Below are 23,203 nucleotides of genomic sequence, written 5' to 3'. Positions count from 1 at the left end.
GGTGCTAGTCTACTCGAATGCTTTCATTTCCAAAGTAAATATGAATGGATGCTGTAACTTCCAGCCGATGGGTCAGCATTTGGAGTTGGTGAAAAAAGTAACGCAGGAGTAACACAGTAATGCCACTAAGTAGAATGATGATTAGACATTAACCAGACATTGTATTATGGAGATCTACAATAAAAATCATTCAAAATTTCGTGGGTTTTTTTCTGCCGTTATTTTGACATATAAAATGCTTTGGTATGTTATAAGGATTTTTTGCTCTTTATAAGGATTTTTTTGGTAGTTTATACAGGTTGGCGCTCCGAAAAGTTGACAGGTATGCAACTTGTCCCTGGCAATGCGCACATGAATGGAAGTAAAAAGGCAGCAAGAGTAGTCAGAATTAATGGATGTTACAAAACCATATGTGTATTATATTGTATTATGACTAAGTATTTTGATCATCCCAAAAACATGATGGGATACTTGGTGTCAGCAAAGTGCCAACGTGTGTTCAAGTTATTCAGGAAGAGAAGCTAAAGCTTAATAACCGCGCATCTTCTTATTATAGACGATCTTTGGGTCCATACTCTCCAACCACACCACAGAACAAAATGTTCACCGCACGTGCGCACGTGAACGCGTTCTTAAATCCCCGCCCGACCAATCAGATGGTAGATTGTAGCGCCGAGCTGCCCTTGCTCTTCTCTTTGTTGTGCCCATCGCTAACATGACGTCTAACAACGTAGGACGTACGACACCCATGTTGGCTCTTGTTGAAAGTGTTCGCTTTTAAAACGCTTGACGGTTGCCATGGTTGCAAGCTCACGTGGAGTAAAAAGAGGGAAGTGACGACGAGAGGGGCTGTTGTTGGGACACGTGACGAGAGCTGTGCTCATGTGTTTTGACTCTAGATGGGTATTCCGGCTAGCTTATGTGATCTGGATCATTTGCCTCGACGCAGCTCGAATCGACTCTTTTTGGCTCTCCCCAAAAAAAGCGTTAGTTTGTCGAATTTTAAGTGTCTTTGATTGTGGCCACATGAATGTCACCCATTACTCACTATAATTAAAAGAAATATTAAAAGTTCCAGAATGTCCATTACGTACAAAATGTTTAACACATATTAATACTTTTTGTATTGAACACTGCACATGTAATACTGTTTGTACTGAACTGTATCAAACATGCTCTTTTTTTTGGTGAATGCTGCTGTCATATTCTTGTTCTACTTTACAGTAAAAACATTGGACTGTATCTTGAGCGGAACAATTCCAAACTCTGGACATTCTGTCTTTTACTCTTATCACTTGGTTGGATGCCATCATGCCAAATAATTTAATGTATGTCAATATTAATTATATTTGGAAAAGATTACTTGAAGCAGTGGTAGGCAAAGTATTGCCTGTATTGCTTTAATTTGGCACAACAAGCATTTACAACACTGAGAGTCCTGAAATGTTTATAGTATTGATTTAGCCTTTTCTCCCCTGAAATTGGTTATTTAAAAAATCTGTACCTATTTCTTTTATTAATTTAGCAATGAAATATTTTGTCATCTGATTTGTTGCAAATATTTGTAAATGTGTGTGTGTGTGTGGGGGGCGGGGCGTTAAGAAAAATGAATAACTTACACATACCTGACATTTGTGAACCAAATATCTTACAAGAGTGGGTAAAGTTTTGAGCTCAATGGGCTAGATTTGAGTTAAGAAAAATAAATGAGATGGGCATTCCAGATCATTCGCTCCATTTAAATGTATCTTTTGATTAAAAAAAGACTTATAATCATTTTAAAAATTTAAATTAATCATCCATTTTTTAAAATATTGAAAATCAAAAATATTGCTTCACCTTTTTTGTATATTTTGTAAATGTGATCATTTGAAGTTATTGGCTGGCAACCGATTCAGGGTCTCCCCCGCCTACTGCCCGAAGACAGCTGGGATAGGCTCCAGCACCCCCCGCGACCCTAGTGAGGATCAAGCGGTTCGGAAAATGGATGGATGGATGGATGAAGTATAGTTAATGCTTTTTTAATTGTGTAACTTTCATTAATTATATTATAATTAATTGTGAACATTTAATGACATATCTGTGCTTATTAGTTGTACTAATATGGGTTTTTAATCTAAAATTATGTATCGATCATACAATAATTGATGCTGATTCTTTGACACTGCTGATAAAGGATGCTATTATTAGCATTCATTACCCAAACACATGAAATACATTTACACTGTTATGAATGTTATTATTTTTTTCATTTTTTACAATAAATTAAGATGTGATTTTATTATTGTCACACAAAAGATCCGTTTGTTTGTGCCAGCTCGTTCGCGAAGTCACGTCACCAGTTTTGACAAGCCGAAAGGGGAGGGAGGGACCGATGGAGGAGTGTGCGTGCGTGTGTTTGTGTGTGTTGAGGAGGAGGAGGAAGGAGGAAGGAGAAGAGGGGGTCAGACTGTAATAAGCATCACGACGAGGCAGGCTCACTGTGTTCCTTTCATCCGTACTTGGTCCGCTTACGTCGTCCGTTTAGCAGTCGACTGGCTCGCCAGCTTTTCGTCGCGAGTGAAACGTTCGCTTTAGCCCCAGCGGAGTCGTGCCATTTTGATCGTTGTTGTTGTTTTTGCGGAGGAGAAAAGTTTTGAAATGAGGAGTCAACAGCAGCTAAGTCGACGGCGACCAACGAAGAAGACGCGCTGATCACGTACGAGTCGTAGTTGAAGTTAGCTAGCTGTGTTACGACTAAAATATGGCTCAGGTGGTGGAATTTAAAAGGGGGCTGTCACGATAGGCCAGCTCGCCAGTTTGCTAAACAAAAGAGGCTGCCGCTAAATCAAAGCTATTCGGCTCACACCACCTCCATTAGTACCTATCCCGAGCGAGGCACGGCTGTTAGTCGTGAGGTTCGCAGGTGTCTTTTGAACAAAATGGCAGAGTACAGAAGCGTGCTAACAAAGCGACGCTTTGTAGCGGGATAGGGCCAAGGCAGCCCCAGCCAGGCTGCACCGCAAAAGGGGTTGTTCACGCCGAGCTTAACACGGGTTGGTAGGGTCGGGGGGCTACTTTTTGCTGTAGAAAAAAGAGACAGGGGTGAAGACCCAGCAAGCCTGATGACACTGGACAACATGAAGCCCGAGAGAGGTAGGTTGAACACATCCAAAATGGACATGATGTCATTGTGTTACCTCACTCTGTCCGTATGTGTTTAGAATAGTTTCTAAGAGACATGACGAAGATGTCACTGTGTTGCCTCACTGTATTCAAGGAGGAACCCCATTTCTGTTGCTCCGTGTCAGCTTGTTTGTTTTGCTTTTTTGCTTTTTTTTTTAGTGCAGCCCTGTTATGGAAACGAGGCACTCGCCTTATGCTGTGCAACCTGTTTACATGTCTGCAGCAATGATAAGGGTGAAACAGGGACAAGTGGGGGTGGGGGGGGGGACACCCTTGTTTGTGATTATGTTTATTCCACCCAGGCGCTCTTTGGAGACGCCGTCTGCATTCCTGATCATCAAAAACCTGCATTCAGTGATTGATTGTACACTGGTGACAGCGTCGTGATGAGATTAGCTGCAGTCAATCACGGGGGTGGCCCTGTGTGTTTTGATGAGGTTATGGAAGACCCCGAGTTGTGTTGGTGTAACACACCTCTGTTGTCAGTCATGAAATTGCTTTTGAGGGCGTCTTTTGTGAAGAAGCAGATGATGATGTGACAGAGCTAAAACATATCAAGGGCAGTGGCGCTTGGGTAATTATAGCCTCCTATATAATGCAGCGTGGCATGCTGGGTCAACTGTGAACAGTGCGATGGCGACAGCGGCTGTCATGTGCCGCCATGATGGTCACGACCAATAATTGAGCGATAGAGAGAGGCTTTACGGATGTGTTCTTTTGTGTGTTTGCCTGGTAGTGGTAGGAGTCACTTTGCTGTTGGCATGGCGTGCTCATGCCATAAGACGTCATGCACAATGAATTTTTCTGTGTGTCTTTGCATTTGGCATACAATGGGACCTGGAGTTCCATCTTCTCCAACTTTATGGTTTGTTCCATGAAGTCCCTTTGAGCAGTTTGAGACAGCGTCAGAAGGAAAGGTCTTTTGTTCACAATGTTATGTCATTGTGTCACATTACATTTTAGGTATCAAAAGTACTAGACCGACACAGAGTGAATACTTCCAACTGTTATACTACTGAGCAAAAGTGGTATTGAAAATGCCTCGCCAAAACAATCAAATAACTGGAGCGATTTGATTAAAAAAAAAAATAAAAAAAAAAAGCAAGTCAAAATTATCTTACACGAGAACTCGTGTCATTTCAGAGGCATGCACCAATATAGAAATCATTTGGCATTGTAGTATCGAACCAAGTGGTAGGAGTGTTCACGAGATAGAATGTCCAAAGTTTGGGATTGTTTCGCATGAGAAGATCAAGTGCAAAGTTTTTACTGTGAAGTACAACTGGCATACCACAACACCAAGTTTCCGATCACACACAAGCTAACGTATCGGATGTTAGCTGATTTAATTAATATCGCCTTCCCCACTGGTTAAAAGATTTTGCTTCCACCAAAAAAAAAAAAACTTTTGAGGCAGCACCACCATCTTTTTACAATTGAATGGAATATTTACGAGGATGTATTCACCCAACGATTCCTGTTGATGATCAGAGGCGGAGTTGGTGTGGAAACCCCAGCTATTTATGCTCCAAGTTGGAGTCACGCTACCCTACCACGAATGGTCTCAGTCTCTTGGGATGCAAAATGACCATCGTTAAGATGCCCTGCAGAGAGGCATATGTGGGTCAACAAGTCGTTAGGTGGTAACTCCCTCATTAATATTCCATTCAGTTGTTAAAAGGTAGTGGAGTTACCTCTGCACTCAAGGGGAACTGTGCTTTCGTTGTTTGTTGGAGGCGAAATCATTGAGTCCCTGAGGGAACGGATGAAGCCTGATGGAATGAGAGACTAATTGTCTTGTCAAACACTCCAGAACACCCCAGTTGTGATTGGTTCAGTGGCCTGAGAACACCAGTTAGAACAATTGTAACGTCTCTGCAAATCGTCAAGGATCGTCGCAGCCATCGGTTCACTTTCAATTGGTTCATTGAACAAACGGTCATGAAAGGAAAGTGTCATTAGCACATCTATGCACACGTCTCTAACAGTCAGACTTACTAACTTGAGCTAAAATTAGCCAACTCTTCTTTCACTCTTTGACTACCACGTCACTCACCAGGGCAGACCCTGCCTTTTAAAGCCTCACACTTTCAAAGTCACTGATTTTACAGACCCCAAGTGGACACCTTACATGCACATTTGTTTTTGTATTATGTATTGCTATTCTGGTTAAATATTGTGAAACCAATTTTTATGCATGCTACTAAACTATCGACATAATAAATATGTATTCACGAACGTCTCGCGCTTCATTAGTAGGAGTAGTGCCTAGACCTCAAGCTAGATATCACTGATATTGCGTGAATGCTCACGACCAAGAGTTGGTAATCGGTTCAACCGCCTCAGAGGTTAGACATCTTGGGTTCAAATGCGGTCTTGTTTCCGGGCAGGTTTCATCATCTATGTGAAACATGAGAAAAACATGATCATTGTCATGTAAATGTCCCTTAAGACCTATTGGCAAATAATACCTGTTGTCATGCAAAATAGCTGCAACGTTTTCAGTTTCAAATGTGGTCATTTTAAGGCTCCAAAAGGCCTGTTGTCATGTAAACACATTCCCATGTTTTCAGTTTAAACTGATGGAGTGTAAACGGACCCTCAGGCTGCACTTCGCCCGTCACGGACTATCATGGTGTCAGCTTGGCGCGTCACAAGCTGCCATGTTCCAATTATGACAGCTTGTGCCAGTAGATGCTGGCCCACAGTGGGAAGTCGACTTCATTACTTGCAATTCGGCAGCGCACGATTGTTAATTGAGAACATGCTGTACTGTTCCCATGCAGGAAGCGCCTTCTCTTTTCTGCACCTCTTGTCCGGCGCTGCTCATAGAAAGGCCCTGCAGTCCAGAGAGAAGATGTTTACTTAGCAGCTGAGCATGAAGAAGTACCGAACAGACAGAATGCAATTTTTCGGCACCCTAGGCAGTTTTAGGTTGGAGGGGAACTTGTCTGGACTTGTCCAGAAGTGTGCCATCTGTTGTTTAAGAGCAGATATTAACCCTGCTACACTCTTCATGAAAAAAAAGTACAACTAACTTGTCTGGATTACTTTTAATTACTGTTGTGAGACTCTTAATTGAGCTTTTAAATGAGTGTTGTGCTTTTTTTGGGGGGGGGGGGGTTGACAAGGACAAACATCGGGATTGGGTCCCACCGGTTAAGAATCGCATCTTCAGACTTGTGTAAAATACTACTCAGTCCTCATCTGTCAGGAATTAGGGTTACTGCAGTTACATTGAGATACAGTTCATCTGATCCAGCAGGATATTTCCTGTGGTTGACCTACCTTGTAGCAAAAGCCACGGTCCACAAAAAAGCAAGCAGCGCAATGCATATAAGCAGGTGTGCGTGTCGCAAGTCGTTGCTGAGGAGATGTTTTCAAAGTAACTGAAGTCTTTCTTTTGAGGAGAAAAAAAAAGAAGAAAATAAATTACGTGTCATTTGCATTACATAACAAACATGTGTTTATCTATGGTCAGAGTTCATTTAAAAATACATGCTTTTTTTTTCTCCTAAAAGCCTTTGGGAAAATGAGTTGTGGTTGTATGACAACAGGAGTGAACCATTTGGTCTCAATTCCCAAAGGTATTCGTGGAACAAAAACAACACTGCGCATTACCAAGAAAGTACATTACAAATGTTTTGAGAGTTGTTTTCCTTCTTCCTGAGGAACTTAGGTCTTAGACGAGGTGAAGGGAATTATTTAGTGTCCCAAATACCAATCAATTCTGAGCCCAAAACTTTGGAAGATGAAGATTTTACTGTTCAGTATTGTTATATTATGGAGATTATGAGAAAAACATGGTGATGGGTACTGCTATGACATTCATCTTGTTTTCTTATTCGATTAAATAATTCTATAGCTTTAAGGTCTCTTTATCAAACAATGTTCTTTTTTTCAGTGAAGAAAAAAAAAAAAAGCTTACCGGGCCGACATTTTCGGCTGTCATTTCGGCCTTGGTCTGAGCTGTCATGGTTAAGGCTGCGAACCAACCCCCTGTAGTTGCATGTGTAATCTAATATAACAGTGGAATTGAGCTGCATCGACCAAAATGTGTTGAAAGGCATAGTTTCCAATTCAGCTCGTGTTGGACTGCAATAGCTTCGACAGGTGTACTGATTCCGGTGTCTGCTCAGTGTAGATTGATTTATTCAAAGGAAAACTGTGTAAAGTAGAGATGATAAAATGCCCATCTCTAGATCTTGGTATTATGCAAAAGAAAAAAAAAAAAAAAAAAAAAAAGAAATCTCAATTTGTTCCAAGATTATGCATTCGGCCTCTTTTGCGTGTTGCAGGCCACGGTTACGTTACCCAAGGCAGAACATGAGCTCTTATGCCGTGTTAACCAGAGTCATCTGACCCCTTATTTTGCTGCGGGTTGAGCGATGAGTCAGGTCAGTGTGGGAGTTTGCGTTCAACAGTTTGCTCCTAATAACCATTGCAGTGTTGAACTGTGTGGCTCAACAGAGCGCTTTTTACAGGTCCCATCAAGAAAAAACCCAGACTGCTTGCACTGCTCAGTGAAAAAGGGTTTGACCTACCAGCTTTTAAAACCTCTTCAGCCAAAGTACCAGTAAAGTTATTTATCTAGAGTGGTACCGACAAGGGCCCCCCCCCCATATCAAATAATAGAAATTGAGTTATTGAGTGCTTTTGAGTTGAGTTGTCATGTTCATCTTTTCTCATGTTCTTACTGCTCCGCGTATTTGGATAAGGCTACGGTCAGGCCCAACATGAGTTGAGTGCTTCTCGCAGTGCGTTTACACGGAAGTCAATTCAATTTGTGTGGAAAGCCGTTTAATCCTTTTGCTGGATTTAAGATCGCCATCGCTTGATAGTTCAAGCCGCCCATATACATACACCATAGTCCCACATGGACCTATGGATGAAATAGTGTCCGATCTCAGTTGGCAGAATGCACCAAGCGGTTCGTGCCACGCTTCAGTGAATAGCGGCGATCCGGCAAGCTGGTTCAAAAAATGCACAAACGGTTCTTTATAAAAAGTAAAAACTGCTAAATAAGTTAGATGGCTGTGAATGGGGAAAAGTACATATCCAGACAAGGATTTTTTTTTTAACTTATTCAAACCATTTCTTTGGGGAAGGATTTAACAGACGGGCTTCTGCCTTCTGTGCAACTGATGGCTGGCATGCTGCACGCCAGCTCTATCATACACGGGTGAAGCGCGTTGGCTGCACCCCCCCCCCCCCCCCCCCCCCCCCCCCCCACCGGCTAACATTTTTGTAGTGCTGCAACAGGCCGTGTTTGTCAGGCGAGCGGTCAGCATCAATCTGTGTCAAAAATACATCATTTAGATGTTTTACCTGGTCGTCAATTGACACCAATTTTTTTGATTGTTTTTCGCTCTCTGCCATTGTTGTATGTTTTGCACAGGCTTCCTGTTCATAAACTTTGGAACTGATGAAGCCCACCCAGCCGAGAAGCAAACTGTCTTCCAAGATAAACAGAGCAGCGTAGTTGCAATTGATTGAATGCTCCTAGCATGTTTTGACGACTTCCTGTGACAGCGGATTCAGCATTTGTGCTTGGACACACGCTTCTTGAAGCAACTATGTGTTTATGGGAAATATTTTAAAAAAGGAAAAAGAAATGGATCAGTTCGGTTTGTGTGCGATTGCGGCCTGGCCAATCTGCTGGCACACGCTGCTCTCTAAACGCTATTTGTTGTTTGTATGGTGATGCCTTGTGCATTGGGCCGTTAGGCAACCCCCACGACGCGACTCGACTCCCCTTCATGCCTTCAGTCCTGCCCTCGGCCAGATTACATCTGCCCTGAGATGTCCCAGACTCAGGCAAGCGGATCAGCGGCTCTGCACTGTCGCTGACAAAGAGCTCCAGATAACACAGAGTGACATGCACAGCACCTGTCTTGTCCTGTATTGTGTTTGCCGGCTCCTCTGGTGGTGATTCATCGCACAATGGGGAAGCACCAACAACAGGTGCTTGCCTCTGGAACACGATTGCCGCCCGCCTTTAACCCATCTTCATTCACTTTTTTGGAAAATATGTTAGTTTTGGTTTTAATAAACAGCAGACTGGTTGGCCACTATTTCCAAACATAACTTCACTTAACACAAACATTTGACTTTGCACGGTGAAATTATGTGCCTGTTAACATGAGACGATTTGAACCGAAAAGCTGTAAAAGAGGAAAATAAACTGCCAATGTTGGCAGTTCATTGGCACAAACAGATGAGATTTGACAGCCATGAATTGCAAACATCTGAAAACTGACCTTAGGTTTTAAAAGGTAGTAAATCCATCTTTTTCATCCATTTTCTATAAAGCTTGTCCTCATGAGGATTGTGGGTGTTTGCGAGAAGTGCTGTGCACCGTGAAATGAGCGCCAGTCGATTGGAGGTCGTAAGGGGAAAATTGCAAAAAAATTAAGGCAATGAAATACAATGCTCAAAAGAAAGTTTGTGAGTGAAACGTTATTGGCCATTGATGTGCAGTTTTGTGTTTTCACACATAAGACGCATGCGGGTGCTACTATGTCAAAGGCAGAAAATGCTTTTACGGGAATTTTGCAAGAGGCTAGTAAAGGTCAATCCTTGGCCACCATTTTGTCTGTGATGCTGTTATGACAAGTCAGATCTTAAGTAGCCTAGCCATGCGTCGTCGCTGCAAGGGATTGAGCCTCCCAGTCTTCCAAGTGAGGTAATGCACTTGTGTGATAATGGAACATTTTTACCTTGCCCGTGCTAAGTGATGATGTGCACATGCTAAGTGGTCGACATACCACTGAGGCTCAACGTAAACAAGCGGCAGAGTCTTTGCGGTGGACTGGTTGAAGCCGAAAGTTCCAGCAGGGGCCATCTTTGTGCTGCCAGCTTGCCACCCGTTGTATCGTGATGTCATTGCTAGACAAGAGGAAGAGCCATCTGGACTTTGCGGTTTATTTTCAAGGTGTGGGGCAGCTGGTCGAATGTCTCTTTCGGGTTTTGGTGTCTTTCGGTCTGTCTTTGAAATGGTCACTTTTGGGTTTGCTAACTGGAAAATGTAAAGAATACGCCTTTTTCTATGGGGTGGCACAAGATGAAAATTAGGAAGAAGAAATGATTATTTTTACAATCAATTAATCTGTCGATGAATTTGATTTAAAGAACAATTTCCATGCCTTTATTCAAAAACATTAATTAAGATTCACTTCTAGAGGACATGTCGGAAAAGATGTAGATCATTGTTTTCCAAAGAAAAATGATTTTTTTCATTAGATTTTAATTTCCACGCCTTTATTCAAAAACAATTATGATTCAGTTCTATAACATGTCAGAAAACATGTTGATCGTTGTTTTCCGAATTAAAAACACATTTTTAATTTTGATTCAACACAAAGGTAATCAGTCAGCTTTCATGGAAGAATAAGATGAGAAAACCTTTATTTGTCTCACAATGGAGAAATTCTCAAATAACAGCAGCAAGATTTGGAGGGAAGAAAGTAGAAAAAACATGAATTATTTGCATGCACAAAATAAATTAAAAGAAAAAAATGAACTGTACACAGTACAGAATGCAATATAAAATATAATCATATATGCAGCTGCATATATGCTGAATAAGGTGGCTACATACAGAAAATCGGATAATACTATTAAAAAAACTGAGATTTTCAGCATTTGGACAATTTTACAAGGTATCAAACAATCGATTATGACATAATTATCGATTAATTCGTTAATCGATTAGTTGATTAATCGTTGCACCTCTACTTAAAACTAATACGCAATTCTGATTCTGATGTGCATGGTGGTTTTCCAGTGCAAACCTTTCTTCACAAACAACATTTGTATCGATTTTTCACCCGCTACGAAGAACTTTTGACCATTTTTCTCTTACCTCGATCTTGGGAAGGTATTGTGACATCTGTAAATTACATGCAATGCCAGACTTAATGCAACTGTTTCCTCAAACAATTTCTGAAAATGTGTCATGCAGCCTTCATCTGCCTCAAGGTCGTCCCTTTTTGCACATGGGAGTTTAGCGCATGGGATCAGAATGTGACTGAGGTAAGGGGATCATCAAAGGGTATTGCGAGGGTGTTTGCATCAGAAGGCAGACATCTCTTTGGTGACCCAAAAGGCAGAAGCATGGGACGGCCACTTAGCCTCATCCTAATTATAATTAATCAGGCAAAATCTAAGCCTGGCAGTCAATTACCTGGTTTTGTTGTCTCCCATTGTGAGCATGTAGCTCTTCTCACAGCGGATACACGGTTACACCGTTAACAGAGAGCACCTCGGGGACCCGTTGTGGAGGCGTTGAGCGCATTGTTTATTAACAACGAATGAGGGCTCAGTAAATTTGAGACTGCTATCGCCTTTGCGCTTGTTCATTCACACACATCTCGTCAAGTCAAGCAAACCAATTGGCTTGAGTATTTTTGGGAGATGTCGGCCCTGTAGATCTTTATCTTTGCACCAGTTCAGCTGACAGTAAATCTGTCCCGTTCTACGAGGTTAATGTTCTTTTTTTCCCCTGTGCTCAGCTGCTTTTTATTGGTCAGTTTTTTTCCCCCTTTTATCTTTTGGAGTCACTCACACCGGTAATGGTCGTTCTAAATTGTTGGCTCGATTCGGTAGTCTCGAGAAGGCTAGTGCTGATGTCACACGTTTAAACGATGACCTTATTGATAAAGTGGTGTGACGCTAATTGCGGAATGCCAGTGGCTGTGTGAAAACCCACACAGTTGCGATAATACTCCGCTTCACTTGACTTGGACAGCAGGCAAAAGTGGTGAAATGCTGTCACAACTCCGGCGCGTCTATTTTGCAAGATGTCTTAGAGCAGCCCCACACAGTTATCAACCGCAACCTCAGTGTGTCTCTTCCATAAGTGACACACTTACTTTACAACCTCACCACTCAGATTGCGCGGCTGCAACTCCCCTTTCTAGAAGTTGGCATAAGAAGTGCCGGCGAGGTCAAAGGCCCATGCGTTCACGTTGGAGGTCGACTCTAGTTACAGACACAGACTAGGGTGTCCTATTGCCCCAGTCTCTCTGAGAGAGTGTTATGTCAAACTCACAGACGAGTTGATCCTGTTGGGTGAAATGTGGAAACCCAACACTCACCTAGCCTTAATAGGTAGCTTTGGTTTGGGCTTTCATCATCATACAGTACTCAACCTTTGATTCTCGGCACATTTCGGTGGATATATTTGAATGCACTTTGAATAGATTTCAAGGCAAATTACGGGTTTTGATTATGGGTGCAGCTTGTTGATGCTGTTGTCTAAAACAAATTAGAACTGTCTGGCTTTTACTGAATAACTTTAACCACATCAGCTGGGTTTTGTCTGTTGTCTCATTTTTATTTTTTTGCTCTTCCTCCAAGTGACTCATGGGTCATTTGCAATGTGACCTCAGTAGCGTGTACTTAATTGTTCAGCTGGCAAACAACTGCTGATTGTACCTAACAATCGCGGGCGGGTGTGAGCGAGGACAAAGCATGTTTATGTATGTATGCATGTGTGTGGACAGAACAATGGCAGCTGATTTGACAAAACAGAAGGGCTCTCCTCAGCTGGAACTGTATTCAGGCTCCTAAGCCAATCAGAGCTTGTTGCTATGTGTGCTCAAAATCTGCCCCTTTGGATTGCAGCGTGGGAGAGAGGCACACACACTTGTGTCCTGAGCTAATGGTTTTGAAGTAGCAGTTGTGCAAATAAACCTGCAGCCGCTGCTAAACTATACAGACGTTAAACTTTCTGCCACCGACCAGTAGTTGAAAAAGTGAATTGATGAGGTTTGCCGGATGACTAGTTACTTTCAAAATAAAAATCAACTGTACCTAAAAACAAGCCACTTTTGTGTGGGTTGGCTGCGATCAGGGTTTCACGCTGCCAATTCTGATCCCATTAATGCAGTTTAGTTTGAATTAGGCATGTTTTGGCCATCTACGTTGAAGGCCCTCGCTAATTGCCAGATGAAGGGGAACGTGAAACGTTTAAGTTCTTCCGCAAATTGACTTGATTCACAATGTAAACGCCTCAATATTAAGTGTTAGTGTTGTGAGCCGAACAAAGCATTGTGAACTACATAAACTGATACTTTGCGCAGCTGAGCCAATGAGAGTGTAATATTGTGGTGTTGTTTTTTTTTTAATCGATATGATTGTTTGGAGTTTTTTTTTAATTGCATGCATGCAGGCGTTTCCTCAGGTAACGATGAGTCCTGTTCCGAAGACGCTGACATAACCCAAATTTATACGTTAAATCGGAACACTTATAGTCTCTATCACCAACCTACTCTCAAGCAGTACAGTGGTATCTTCAATTTTGAGTTTAATTCATTCTGTGACAGAGCTCCGAACTCAATTTAGTCATATCTGGAATTGCGAGTGACACGCACAAAGGTGCTGCTATCATGTTTTCCAGCTGTTAGATTTTTATTTATTTTATTTTTTCTCAAAACCTTTTCAAATCTGAATGTTCAAGCATTGAGCTGATTTGACAAATTGCGGGTGCACTGTATGACTAGTCTCGGCATGTCACGTTGTGTGCGGACTTCCACTTCCATTGTTTTCATTGCCTTGGCACAAAGCAGACAAAAACAGGAAAGGTGAGCTCTAAGCTGACGTCTTGTTACTGTAAAGTTAAACAGGGTGGAGGGCAGCTCCTGCAGTCAAACCACACAAAGAAGATGCACTCCTATGAATGAGGACATTTAGATGATATCTATTATAGCAGCTCAACATGCTATACTCACTAAAACAGTCTATAGCCAGAACACAACCCGCACCTCGGCAGTCCTTAAACGTTCACTCCTCAGTTACAAAGATGCAAACGTGCACTTTTCAATTCCACTTCTTTAATCACTGTGATGGGAGTGTTTAACACAACGTGCCTGTTGCCGTGGTAACGTCCATTTTTACCCTCTGGTTATTAATCTGGTGTCACCACTGATGACTGCTCCCCGCTCGTCGTCAAATCCGTTAATATTCCGGAGCTACTCTTTTATGTCAGGACGTGAAAAGGAAAAGCCCTGTCATGGGAAGCTTTGTTTCCTTTAGCCGTGTCGGCTTTTTGAGGGTTTTAGAGCAAAATATATTGAGCTCCATTAACACTTCTCAGATTATTTCATGAAAATGTAATTTTCTGACCAGATATGTGACCCAGTTACAAGTAGGTGATGATCTAAAGAAGTCACTTTTTCCCACACAATTCAAAATGTGTTCCTTATGTCTCGTGTGAGGTACTTTCAACAAAATGCCCCAAAGATCGCTAATTATCGGAACACTCCACACGCTCCATTTTTTTTGTCTCCCTGACATTAGCCTGTTCTGAGTGTGGGCCGCCCTGTCTCACGTACGTTAGCAAGATCCCCCTGCTCCCAAACCAACTGCTGGGTCAAAGGGCAGTGTGGTTTTTATTAGCCTGGTGGCTAGAGGTAGAGCGAACAGTGGCTGCACTACGAGGCCCTGAATCTAACTGTAAAATTCACACACAGCACTCAAATACAGCATGAATTCAATTTTCCTTTGAGGAAGCAGTGCTTTCACTCCACAAAAGTGCAGAACAGCTCGCTCACTGAAAGGTTCTTTCAGAAATGTATACCCCAAAAGTTACTTGCTATTTCATTTCCACACTTGATAGATTTACAGACCCAAATGTTTTTATCCATAATTAACTCTGGGAAAGTTAAAAGGGGATCGATGCTTGATTGGCTATACTTGATGCGTTTGTGTTTTTGCATTAATAGTTCATTTTCTTCTCTTTGCAGTGTAGGCTAAGTGCTAATAACCATTGCTTTAGTGTTAATACGCATAAGCAAAATAAATTTGGTGCGTGAGGGCGGTGCCCGCATGCACCGCAGAGAAGAGTTATCGCACAGTGTGCTTTGAAAACAAAGTTAGAGGGAGGGTAAAAATCGTGAGCACTACCAAGTTGTCTATATTTATCTCACCGGGGTCTGCAGTAAGAAGATTTGGCATGGAAGCCAAGGTAGGGTAATCTCTCACTCTGCTTCTCTTTATTCATTTAAGTGTGGGCGTGCGTACATCTTGAGCCACATGAATCATAATTTTCATGCTCCGGGATTATGTCACACAACACTAGTGATGGCCAAGCTTTGTGTTTTAACATACGTGTTCAATAAAGATGATTCTGATTTTGTTGGCTCTAGAGTTTATTTTGTGATGCTGCACCACTCTCTGTCCATATGTACCAAACAACATCATAGCTCTTTCTTTCTATGCAAAGGTAAATGTCCTGATGCATCTCCTAAATAAATTAGAATTGCAAAAATGAATTGTCTGAATAAAGAAAATATTGGAAGACTCATTTGACCCTTTTGCACAGCCTGTAAAAGCCAGCGTTTAAAGCTGGCTGTTCTGTACAAATGCTATGGACACAGGATGGAGGTCTGTCGTCGTCCAATTTTTCCTTGTCAGAGTTAGTACTAGAATTCTTTGACATGAAATTGGTTGACATGTCGATGCGAAAAATGCCACATTCGCATTTACCCAATGAATTTACCCAATTGACTCTCAATCAAAACAAGGTGTGCTCAACAAAAGAATAAATGGAGGGTTTTTTTGCCTGTACAATTTGATGTGGACGGAGCATGAAGTTTGATCATTTCAAGCATTGGAGGATATGGAGGCCTATTTTGGTGCTTAGTTTGCGTTTCTTTTGTATTGACTAGGGCTGAGTATCGATTCAAATCACCGAAAGGCCTCGATTCGATTTGATGTACGAGTCACCATTCGCTTTGATTGATTTTCGATCCAGTTAATGACTCACACTACCAATTTTGCTTTCAAATGGGAGACATTCTCTGAAAAAGACTACATGTAGTCAGATGGATGGATGTCGGTCAAAATCTGAAGGTCACGTTTGGCTGTACACTTTGAAGGACACTGATTTCATTTGATGATATTGGGAGCTTGGTGGAAACATGTTTTCACTTTCACCGTTCCAAGCCGATAAGAGGAAATGTATAACTGCTCTTTGTGGCTTGTTTTTAATATGTCGTGGTAAACGTTTAGTTTCTGTTTGTGTATTTATTTTTGTTTTTGCTATTGAAACGTCACATGTAATTTTCATCAGACACTGACAATATTCGGGTCTGATTCACATCCTGCTCAATACCTCATAAAATTAGTCAACACATGCACTTCCCTCTTTAATTCATCGAACCCTACTGTTCTTGTCTCTCGTCGGGGTTCTTTTGAGTAAAACCGTCCTTTTGGTTGAGAATATAACGGGCTGCCTGTTGCTTTAGCATGATCTTGACACCCGGTGATTGTTTTTGTTAATGCAAATGGTATTTCATCACAGGGTGTTTTTCAAAAAGTTTCCGTCCAAATAGATGTAGATTTATTCCCTAGAATAAGCTCAGACGTTTATTATTCTCTCTTCCTGATCTGAGCCTCGTCACTCACTGACTGTATGTTATTATCAGCACTGTGCATACGGCGCATAGCGCTTTGATTCGAGCAGATGCGGCGCAGTTAAAGCCTGTCAGTGCTTTTGACTTTGATCGTCTGCTGGCGAGACTTTGAGCTGCTGCTCTTGGTTTCATTTGAATGAAACGTGTTCCTAAACAAATAAGAGCGCTCAAACACACCGGATGGGATTCTACGATTAGCAATATATTCAAATTCGCTTGGAGTGGATGGTGAGCATTCGTGTGTGCACGTAAAGCTGAGCAGCTTGCCCAGTGGAGAACAGGACAGCGCTTGCACCATTGTTTGTCCAGTGTCCACCCTGCATGGATTAATGGGCCTGCTTATATGAACGTGTGCATGTGCGTGTGTGTTTGTGTGTGTGTGTGTGCGTGTCTTCCATCGTCCCATCTGTCTCTGTTAAAATAGAAACACTGTTGCAATCAGAATGCTGAAATTGGATTATTTGCCTGGTTTTGTTTGTCCTCATATCCAAGCACCACACTAGACGAGCAACGACCAAACAAATGAGCATCACGTTTGCCTTCTTCAGCGATGACAAATTGTGTGCACCGTGGCCGCGTTAGCTCTAAATAACCTGTTCGCTATTAAAGCCCCCCCCCCCCCACTCCCCCACCTGGAGGACATTTTCCATCCCACATATCTGCGCTGATCTGCTGCTGGCCCGGTGGCATGAAGGCAGCTGAGAGGTGCGTGTTTGTGATTAGGGCTTTAGGTTAGGGCTTCTTATTATTATATCACACTCTCTAATAATAAGAAGCCCTAATCTAAATCTGACCTGTTACGCAATTCACATTTGCCTTGTGCAAACAAACAGTGGAGAGGTCGCGGGCACGTGGGAAAGCGAAGGCTCAAGTGTTGCTTTGTGCCGTCGTATAATCCGCATCTGTAGCCGGATGCATTATTCAAGCCTCTTATTTCGTTCACCATTGGTCCCCAATGGTACGATTGGGAACGATAAACCCTCATCTGGTTTGTGGTGATAGCAAGAATCAGCTACACACACACACCGCGTGACGTGATAAATAGCATGACGCATTTGCTGCATTCACGTTGCCGCTCTGTATAAGAAAGTCCTGCATTAAACTGGCTAGATTTTTACACATAACTGAGCAAAGGCAGAATATTGCTGTATGGAATCCTGCAATCAAGTATTTCGATGTGTGATGTTGTGGAAGCCAGCATCTGGAGTGACTTAAAACATTCTTTCAACACAACAGGGCAGAAGAAATGAGTTTCAGGTGTCAAACGACACAGCCAGGCATCATCCCCAGTTGATATTACCCCAGAAGATAGTGGCTTGGCCATTGACAGGACAAAAGTGACCCAGAATTGGGCTCAGGCAATGTAAAAGGTTATGAAGTGACGATTCTTATCGACCGTGTGCCAAGATTAATAAAACAAAAACTTGGTTCTGTTAGCTGCTGGATATCACGAGATAGATTGCATCCTGTGAGGGAAATGAGTGAAATAACTGTCATCAACCACATGATTAATGCGTTTAGAACCGCGGCGGTCTGGGACCGGCTGATCTGGTCCTCGCCGGAGTTTGGTTGTTGTGGTTGTCCAAGTAAAGCTCACCAACGGTGTAAATTAAATGAGAATTCAATTACACCGAACTAAACGGTGCTCGTATAAAAACAGACTTCATTTGGTGCACCTTTAAACCTTTGGATAACGGCAATGAACACATTCTGAACTGTACCAAACTGTACTGCTAAGTGTAAAACCACTTTGAGGAGTGTAGTCTAGAATTACAACACATTTGCAAAGCCAACAAGACTATAAATAGGACTTCAAGATACACACAGTAGTTCCAAAGGTGCACCTCGATTGGAGGTTGGTTATACATTATAAGGAGACAAGCGACACTGTTTTCGGTCAGAGGCCCATGGATGGGGTAAGAGAGCTAGCTGTACTGCTGAACATTGAACCCTGTTAAAGCTTAATGATTAATAAATAATGTGCATTATTGCATAAATCTCCCAAATTACTCAAACAGCATAACAAGGAGATGGTAAATAGTTGACCATCACAAGACACTTTGGGGTTTTGTCTCGCGCTATTAATGTTTTACCAGCAGCACTAAATGTGCTTCTGAGCATTGAACACAGCTCCCTCTATATGTCTAATGGGAGCTTTCCCGCCAATCTGTCTCTTTGTGCTGTCCTGCATCCTGATCACCTCCGAGCCTCCCTTCAAGATGTGTGTCTTTGTGTCTGCGTGTAGGCTTCAGAGGAATGCTCTGTTCAAGCATGACAGCTTTCATCTATGTGTACACGGGGCCCCTTACCCAAACCCTCCATCACTAGCCCTTTGTGTGTATGTATGCGTGCCTCTACGTATTCAAAGCATGTGTTTGTGTGACATTGTGGCTGTATTTATTAGTATTCATGGTTGTTTTTGTTACACACTCACACACACGCGCGCGCCTTCAGGGCGGTCATGTACATGCTCCAAGAATTTGTTGTCCTGAAAAGCCGCAATCTCACACCAACTGGCGTCCTAGCGAGGTGCGTGTGCGTGCGCGGTGTAGGCGGCGGTTACGTGGCTGTTGTTCTTTTTCCCCCCCTTTCATCTCCATTGATCATTTCAGCCCCCGTCCGTAATACTCTGATGCGTCGTTTCTCGCTCACGGAGTGGCACCTTTTAGCCTGAATACCCCAGAGTAGGATGGTAACGGCCCACTCGTGCGGCCGCAGTCGGTGCATAAATGCGGAGGTGGTGATGGGCTGTCACCTTCAGCTTTGACCTTTGTCGTACATTACCACGGCTTCCCTCTCGCCTTTATTTCCTCATCATCGGGCTGTCGTTAAAGTCTTTCCGATTTGAGCCAATAAAGAAAACGATTTAAGCGTTCCAACAGGCGCTGAACAGAGAGAACCCCAATGTCCCCCTTTTTCCCCCGGAGCATCCCGCCGCCACCCCCCTCCTTTGTATGTTTTGTGTTGGACTGCACCTCACTCCACGTGCAGCAGCAGCCGCTTCGAAGCATCGAGGAGGAGTTCCCCCCGCAGGAATGTGTGTGACTGGCTGGCGGACTGCATTACACACACACTCATAAAATGCTTCGCACACTCTGGGAGCCACTCTCATCTGGCAAACCTGATCTTGTGGGTGTTTTGTGTGGGTTAATAATTTCATACTTGACAAAACGAAAACCAGCCACTTAATTTTTCTTCATTATTATTTGGTTATCTTGGCGAGAGTCTCATGCACTGTTTTTCATTTGTGTAACTTTCTATCTGCAGTTTTTACGGGAGCAATACGGTTGTTGTTGAAAGAGTGGAGGTATAATGATTAATAGATAATCAAATCAACCAATAATTATTTTGAGTATGGGCGGCAACTTGGTTGACTAATAAGAACGTCTGTAACACCATACAGAAGCTAGAGGTTCGATTCCGGAGTTTACATGTTCTCCCCATGCCTGCGTGAGTTTTCTCCGGGTACGCTGGTTTCCTCCCACATTCTAAAAACTTGCATGGTAGGTTAATTGATGATGCTAAATTGTCCCTAGGTGTGACTGTGAGCGTGAATGTTTGTCTGTGTGTCCCTATGCTTGTCTGGCAACCAGTTCAGGGTGTACCCCGCCTGCTGCCCAAAGACGGATGGGATAGGCTCCAGCACGCTTGCGATCCTCATGAGGATAAAGCGGTTCAGATCATGGACGGATGGATATTTTTGCTATTTGAGTAATTGTTTAGCTACTTCTTTTTTTTTTTTAAATATCCAAATGCTTGTGCATTCATCTTTCCACCAGAGATTTCTGTAGTCTTCATCAGAATCATAGATCATGCGGTACGAGAGCAAAATGCAAAAACAAAATCACTTGCCAGCATTGTGTGACGGGTGACAAATGTTCAAATCTTGGCAGCACGTGCCCTTCCCGAGTGCTCTTGTTTAAATTGAGGCTGCAGTCCAGCCAGATTTTGAAGTATGCCTCCTTCGCCTTCCCATATCGTAATGAGAGCTACTGGAAGTCGGTTGTTAAACCTCCTTTTACAAAGCCGCAAATGTCGCATTGATAAGCAGCGATGAAGGCCATAACAGTGGTGAATTGACTTCGGTGTAAATGGGACAGCTGCAATGACAGAGTAGCTCATTCAAAATGCAGATGCTGCTGACACGCCTCCATCGCTGGGCACCAGATTGCTTCATAAACCCCTGAGGCGGACCTTCTGTGTAGATAGCCGATTCCATTTTAGAGAGACAATGGCCATGTGAAGGAGGCATTTGCAACAAGAAGAAGCTGCGATTCTTGAGAGCTGCCGCTTGTCAGCTGGCCTCATGTGGGACTCGTGAGCTTCCTCCCGAGCTCCTCAGCCTTCTTCTAAAAATACATCTGATTCATCTTGGTTTGACTGGTTGACATCCTTACAAGTTCTCCAAAAAAAGCTCTTTGCTGTCAATGAAATTGGGATTTGATCATTCCGTTTTGATCATACAGTCATGATCAGACTTGTGCCGTGCAGTTATTTCTCAGTGGTTCAGGACTGACCACAGCCCAGTTTGACCTTTGTACAATTGCTTAAAAGATGCCTTTTTGTCTGTGTGTGTGTGTGTGTGTGAGACGGAGGGAGTAGACGGTGACATCACCCCTGACACTCATCTGACATGCAAGGTCTAAATATATTCCCTTTTGAAGCAACCAAAGTGGAAATGTTGTGCCACGCACCCTGTAGGAACAAGATGTGCTTTAGTTAAACACGACACAGGAATGAGATTTCCCAGCCACATAATGCAACCGAACACATTAAAAGTTGGATATTTTTGATAAATTGGTTCCAAATTCACAATCCATGTTAAATTTGGTTTAATAAATACTGCACACAGGAGGTTCTTGGTCCATGATGGTTCTGATATCTAACATTTCGCGGCTATGGATTTCACGCAATGACAAGTTTGCACAGCTGCACAGGCATACGTCTTCACGGGTCACAAGAAGGCATGCTCGGTCACAGCCGTACTGATTTTCATTGGATTGTGCTGCTAGTGAGGAAAAGTGGTACAGAAAATGGATGTTGAATGTCTCATATTTTTGGCCTACAAATGTTCTTTATACAAATATATTCACTGTCACGATGACTGCATATTGTATCTTGGCATGGGTTGCTCCCACGTGGTCCGACTTAGAAATTTGAGTGATGTCTTCAACACACGAACGGCAACTAATGACCCCCTTGGCCACAAAATTTCAAATCTGACAAGACTTCTTAAAGCAGTCAGCCATTGTTAACGATAGTAATGAGAGCTGTCCCAGCTCAATTTGTGTGAGAGCTGGACCATGCTAGTCAATTGCATGTCAAATAATGTAGACAAAGAACCAGTCGCACTCTTCAATGAACCAACATGTCTATTTTTGGAAAGTCAAAGAAAGCCCGAGCATTTGGACAAAAGCTGCCAGTGCTGCTGCAAGAATACAATCCAATCAAAAAGAAATCTAGTTCCTTAATCCCCCCAAAAACTGTACACAGCATCAATATAAATGGCCGAGGTAACTTAAGCGAAGGAATTTTTCAGGCATTCATGAGGTCCACTTCACTCGTCCCTCCACTGGTTTGTCGCGGTCGGTCCGGAATGGGACAACGCTGACTGTTCCACTTTCTTTTGCTTCATCTAGATGCGACAGAGGAGTTTTTTGAGTATGACGCAGAGGAGTTCCTGGCCTTCCTGACCCTGCTCATCACAGAGGGACGGACGCCGGAATATTCGGTGAAGGGCAGGACCGAGGGGCTGCACTGTCCGCCCGCCCAGTCGGCCATGCCGCCTCTTCACAAGCACGAATGCAGCGATAAACTGCCACAGGTATAACAACTGCAGTCCTGCCATGAATTGTTGTTTATATTTGAAACCTCATAAATGCCCCTCGCTGCCTGTTTTGGGAGAACAATCACAACTAACTAAGACCCCGAAATGACCCTCTTGTGTGAGTCTCTCTTGGGCGCCATCTGCTATGCGCCCCACCAAATACACACACACTCTTTCAGGTGTCCTGACATTGACACTCACTAATGATTACCCACCATCCGCTTTTCTCTGTGTCAAAAAGTGTCAGCAGGCACGGCGGACCCGTTCGGAGGTGATCCTGCTCTGGAGGAACAGCATCCCCATCATGATCGAGGTCATGCTCCTGCCCGACTGTTGCTATGGTGATGAGTGCACACCGAGCGACCCCATCAGCGACCCGGTCATCAAACAAGATGCGCTGCTGCTGGAGAGATGGACATTGCAGCCAATTCCAAGGCAGTAAGAGCAAACACCAGAGCATACTTGTTGACCAGATTTAAATTTATTCAATTTTGCTTGGTTAAAATAATCTAATGTACGCTATGTGGTCATTGATGCCTTTTGTTTATTTTGCTTCACAGTTATGAAAGAAGATAAAAATTGTGTGTTTACTCATATAATTGCGGATTAAGAGTGAACCACTGCTGCCAGCAGCAGGCAAAAAAAAGCGGTGCCAAAAAGTAGGTCAGTTCGGCCTAGATATTTTGGGATGCTGTAAAATGTAAATCACACAAAACCGAACCAAAGGGTCCAGGAGCTTTTAGTTCTTGCTATATGAAATTTCAAGGGCTCACGGTTCCCAATCAGATCATGA

At 42.9% G+C, this 23,203-nt stretch overlaps 1 protein-coding gene across 1 annotated transcript in view; it reads left to right on the top strand.

The window, feature by feature from the left end:
* The first annotated feature begins 2,393 nt into the window (after positions 1 to 2,393).
* Positions 2,394 to 23,203, top strand: part of atosa (atos homolog A) — a 31,130-nt gene continuing 10,320 nt past the window's right edge. The window contains exons 1-3 of the mRNA XM_086107348.1: positions 2,394 to 3,135; positions 22,223 to 22,407; positions 22,652 to 22,848. Of these exons, the coding sequence (XP_085963474.1) occupies positions 3,105 to 3,135; positions 22,223 to 22,407; positions 22,652 to 22,848 (413 nt within the window). The 5' untranslated portion in view covers positions 2,394 to 3,104. The remainder of the gene's footprint in view (positions 3,136 to 22,222; positions 22,408 to 22,651; positions 22,849 to 23,203) is intronic.

This window comes from Hippocampus guttulatus, chromosome 3 (assembly GCF_054856545.1).
Source record: "Hippocampus guttulatus isolate MCC_2025c chromosome 3, RoL_Hgut_1.0, whole genome shotgun sequence".
NCBI lineage: Eukaryota > Metazoa > Chordata > Actinopteri > Syngnathiformes > Syngnathidae > Hippocampus > Hippocampus guttulatus.
Note: the sequence above shows the minus strand (reverse complement) of the source record. Positions and strands in the feature narration are given on the sequence as shown.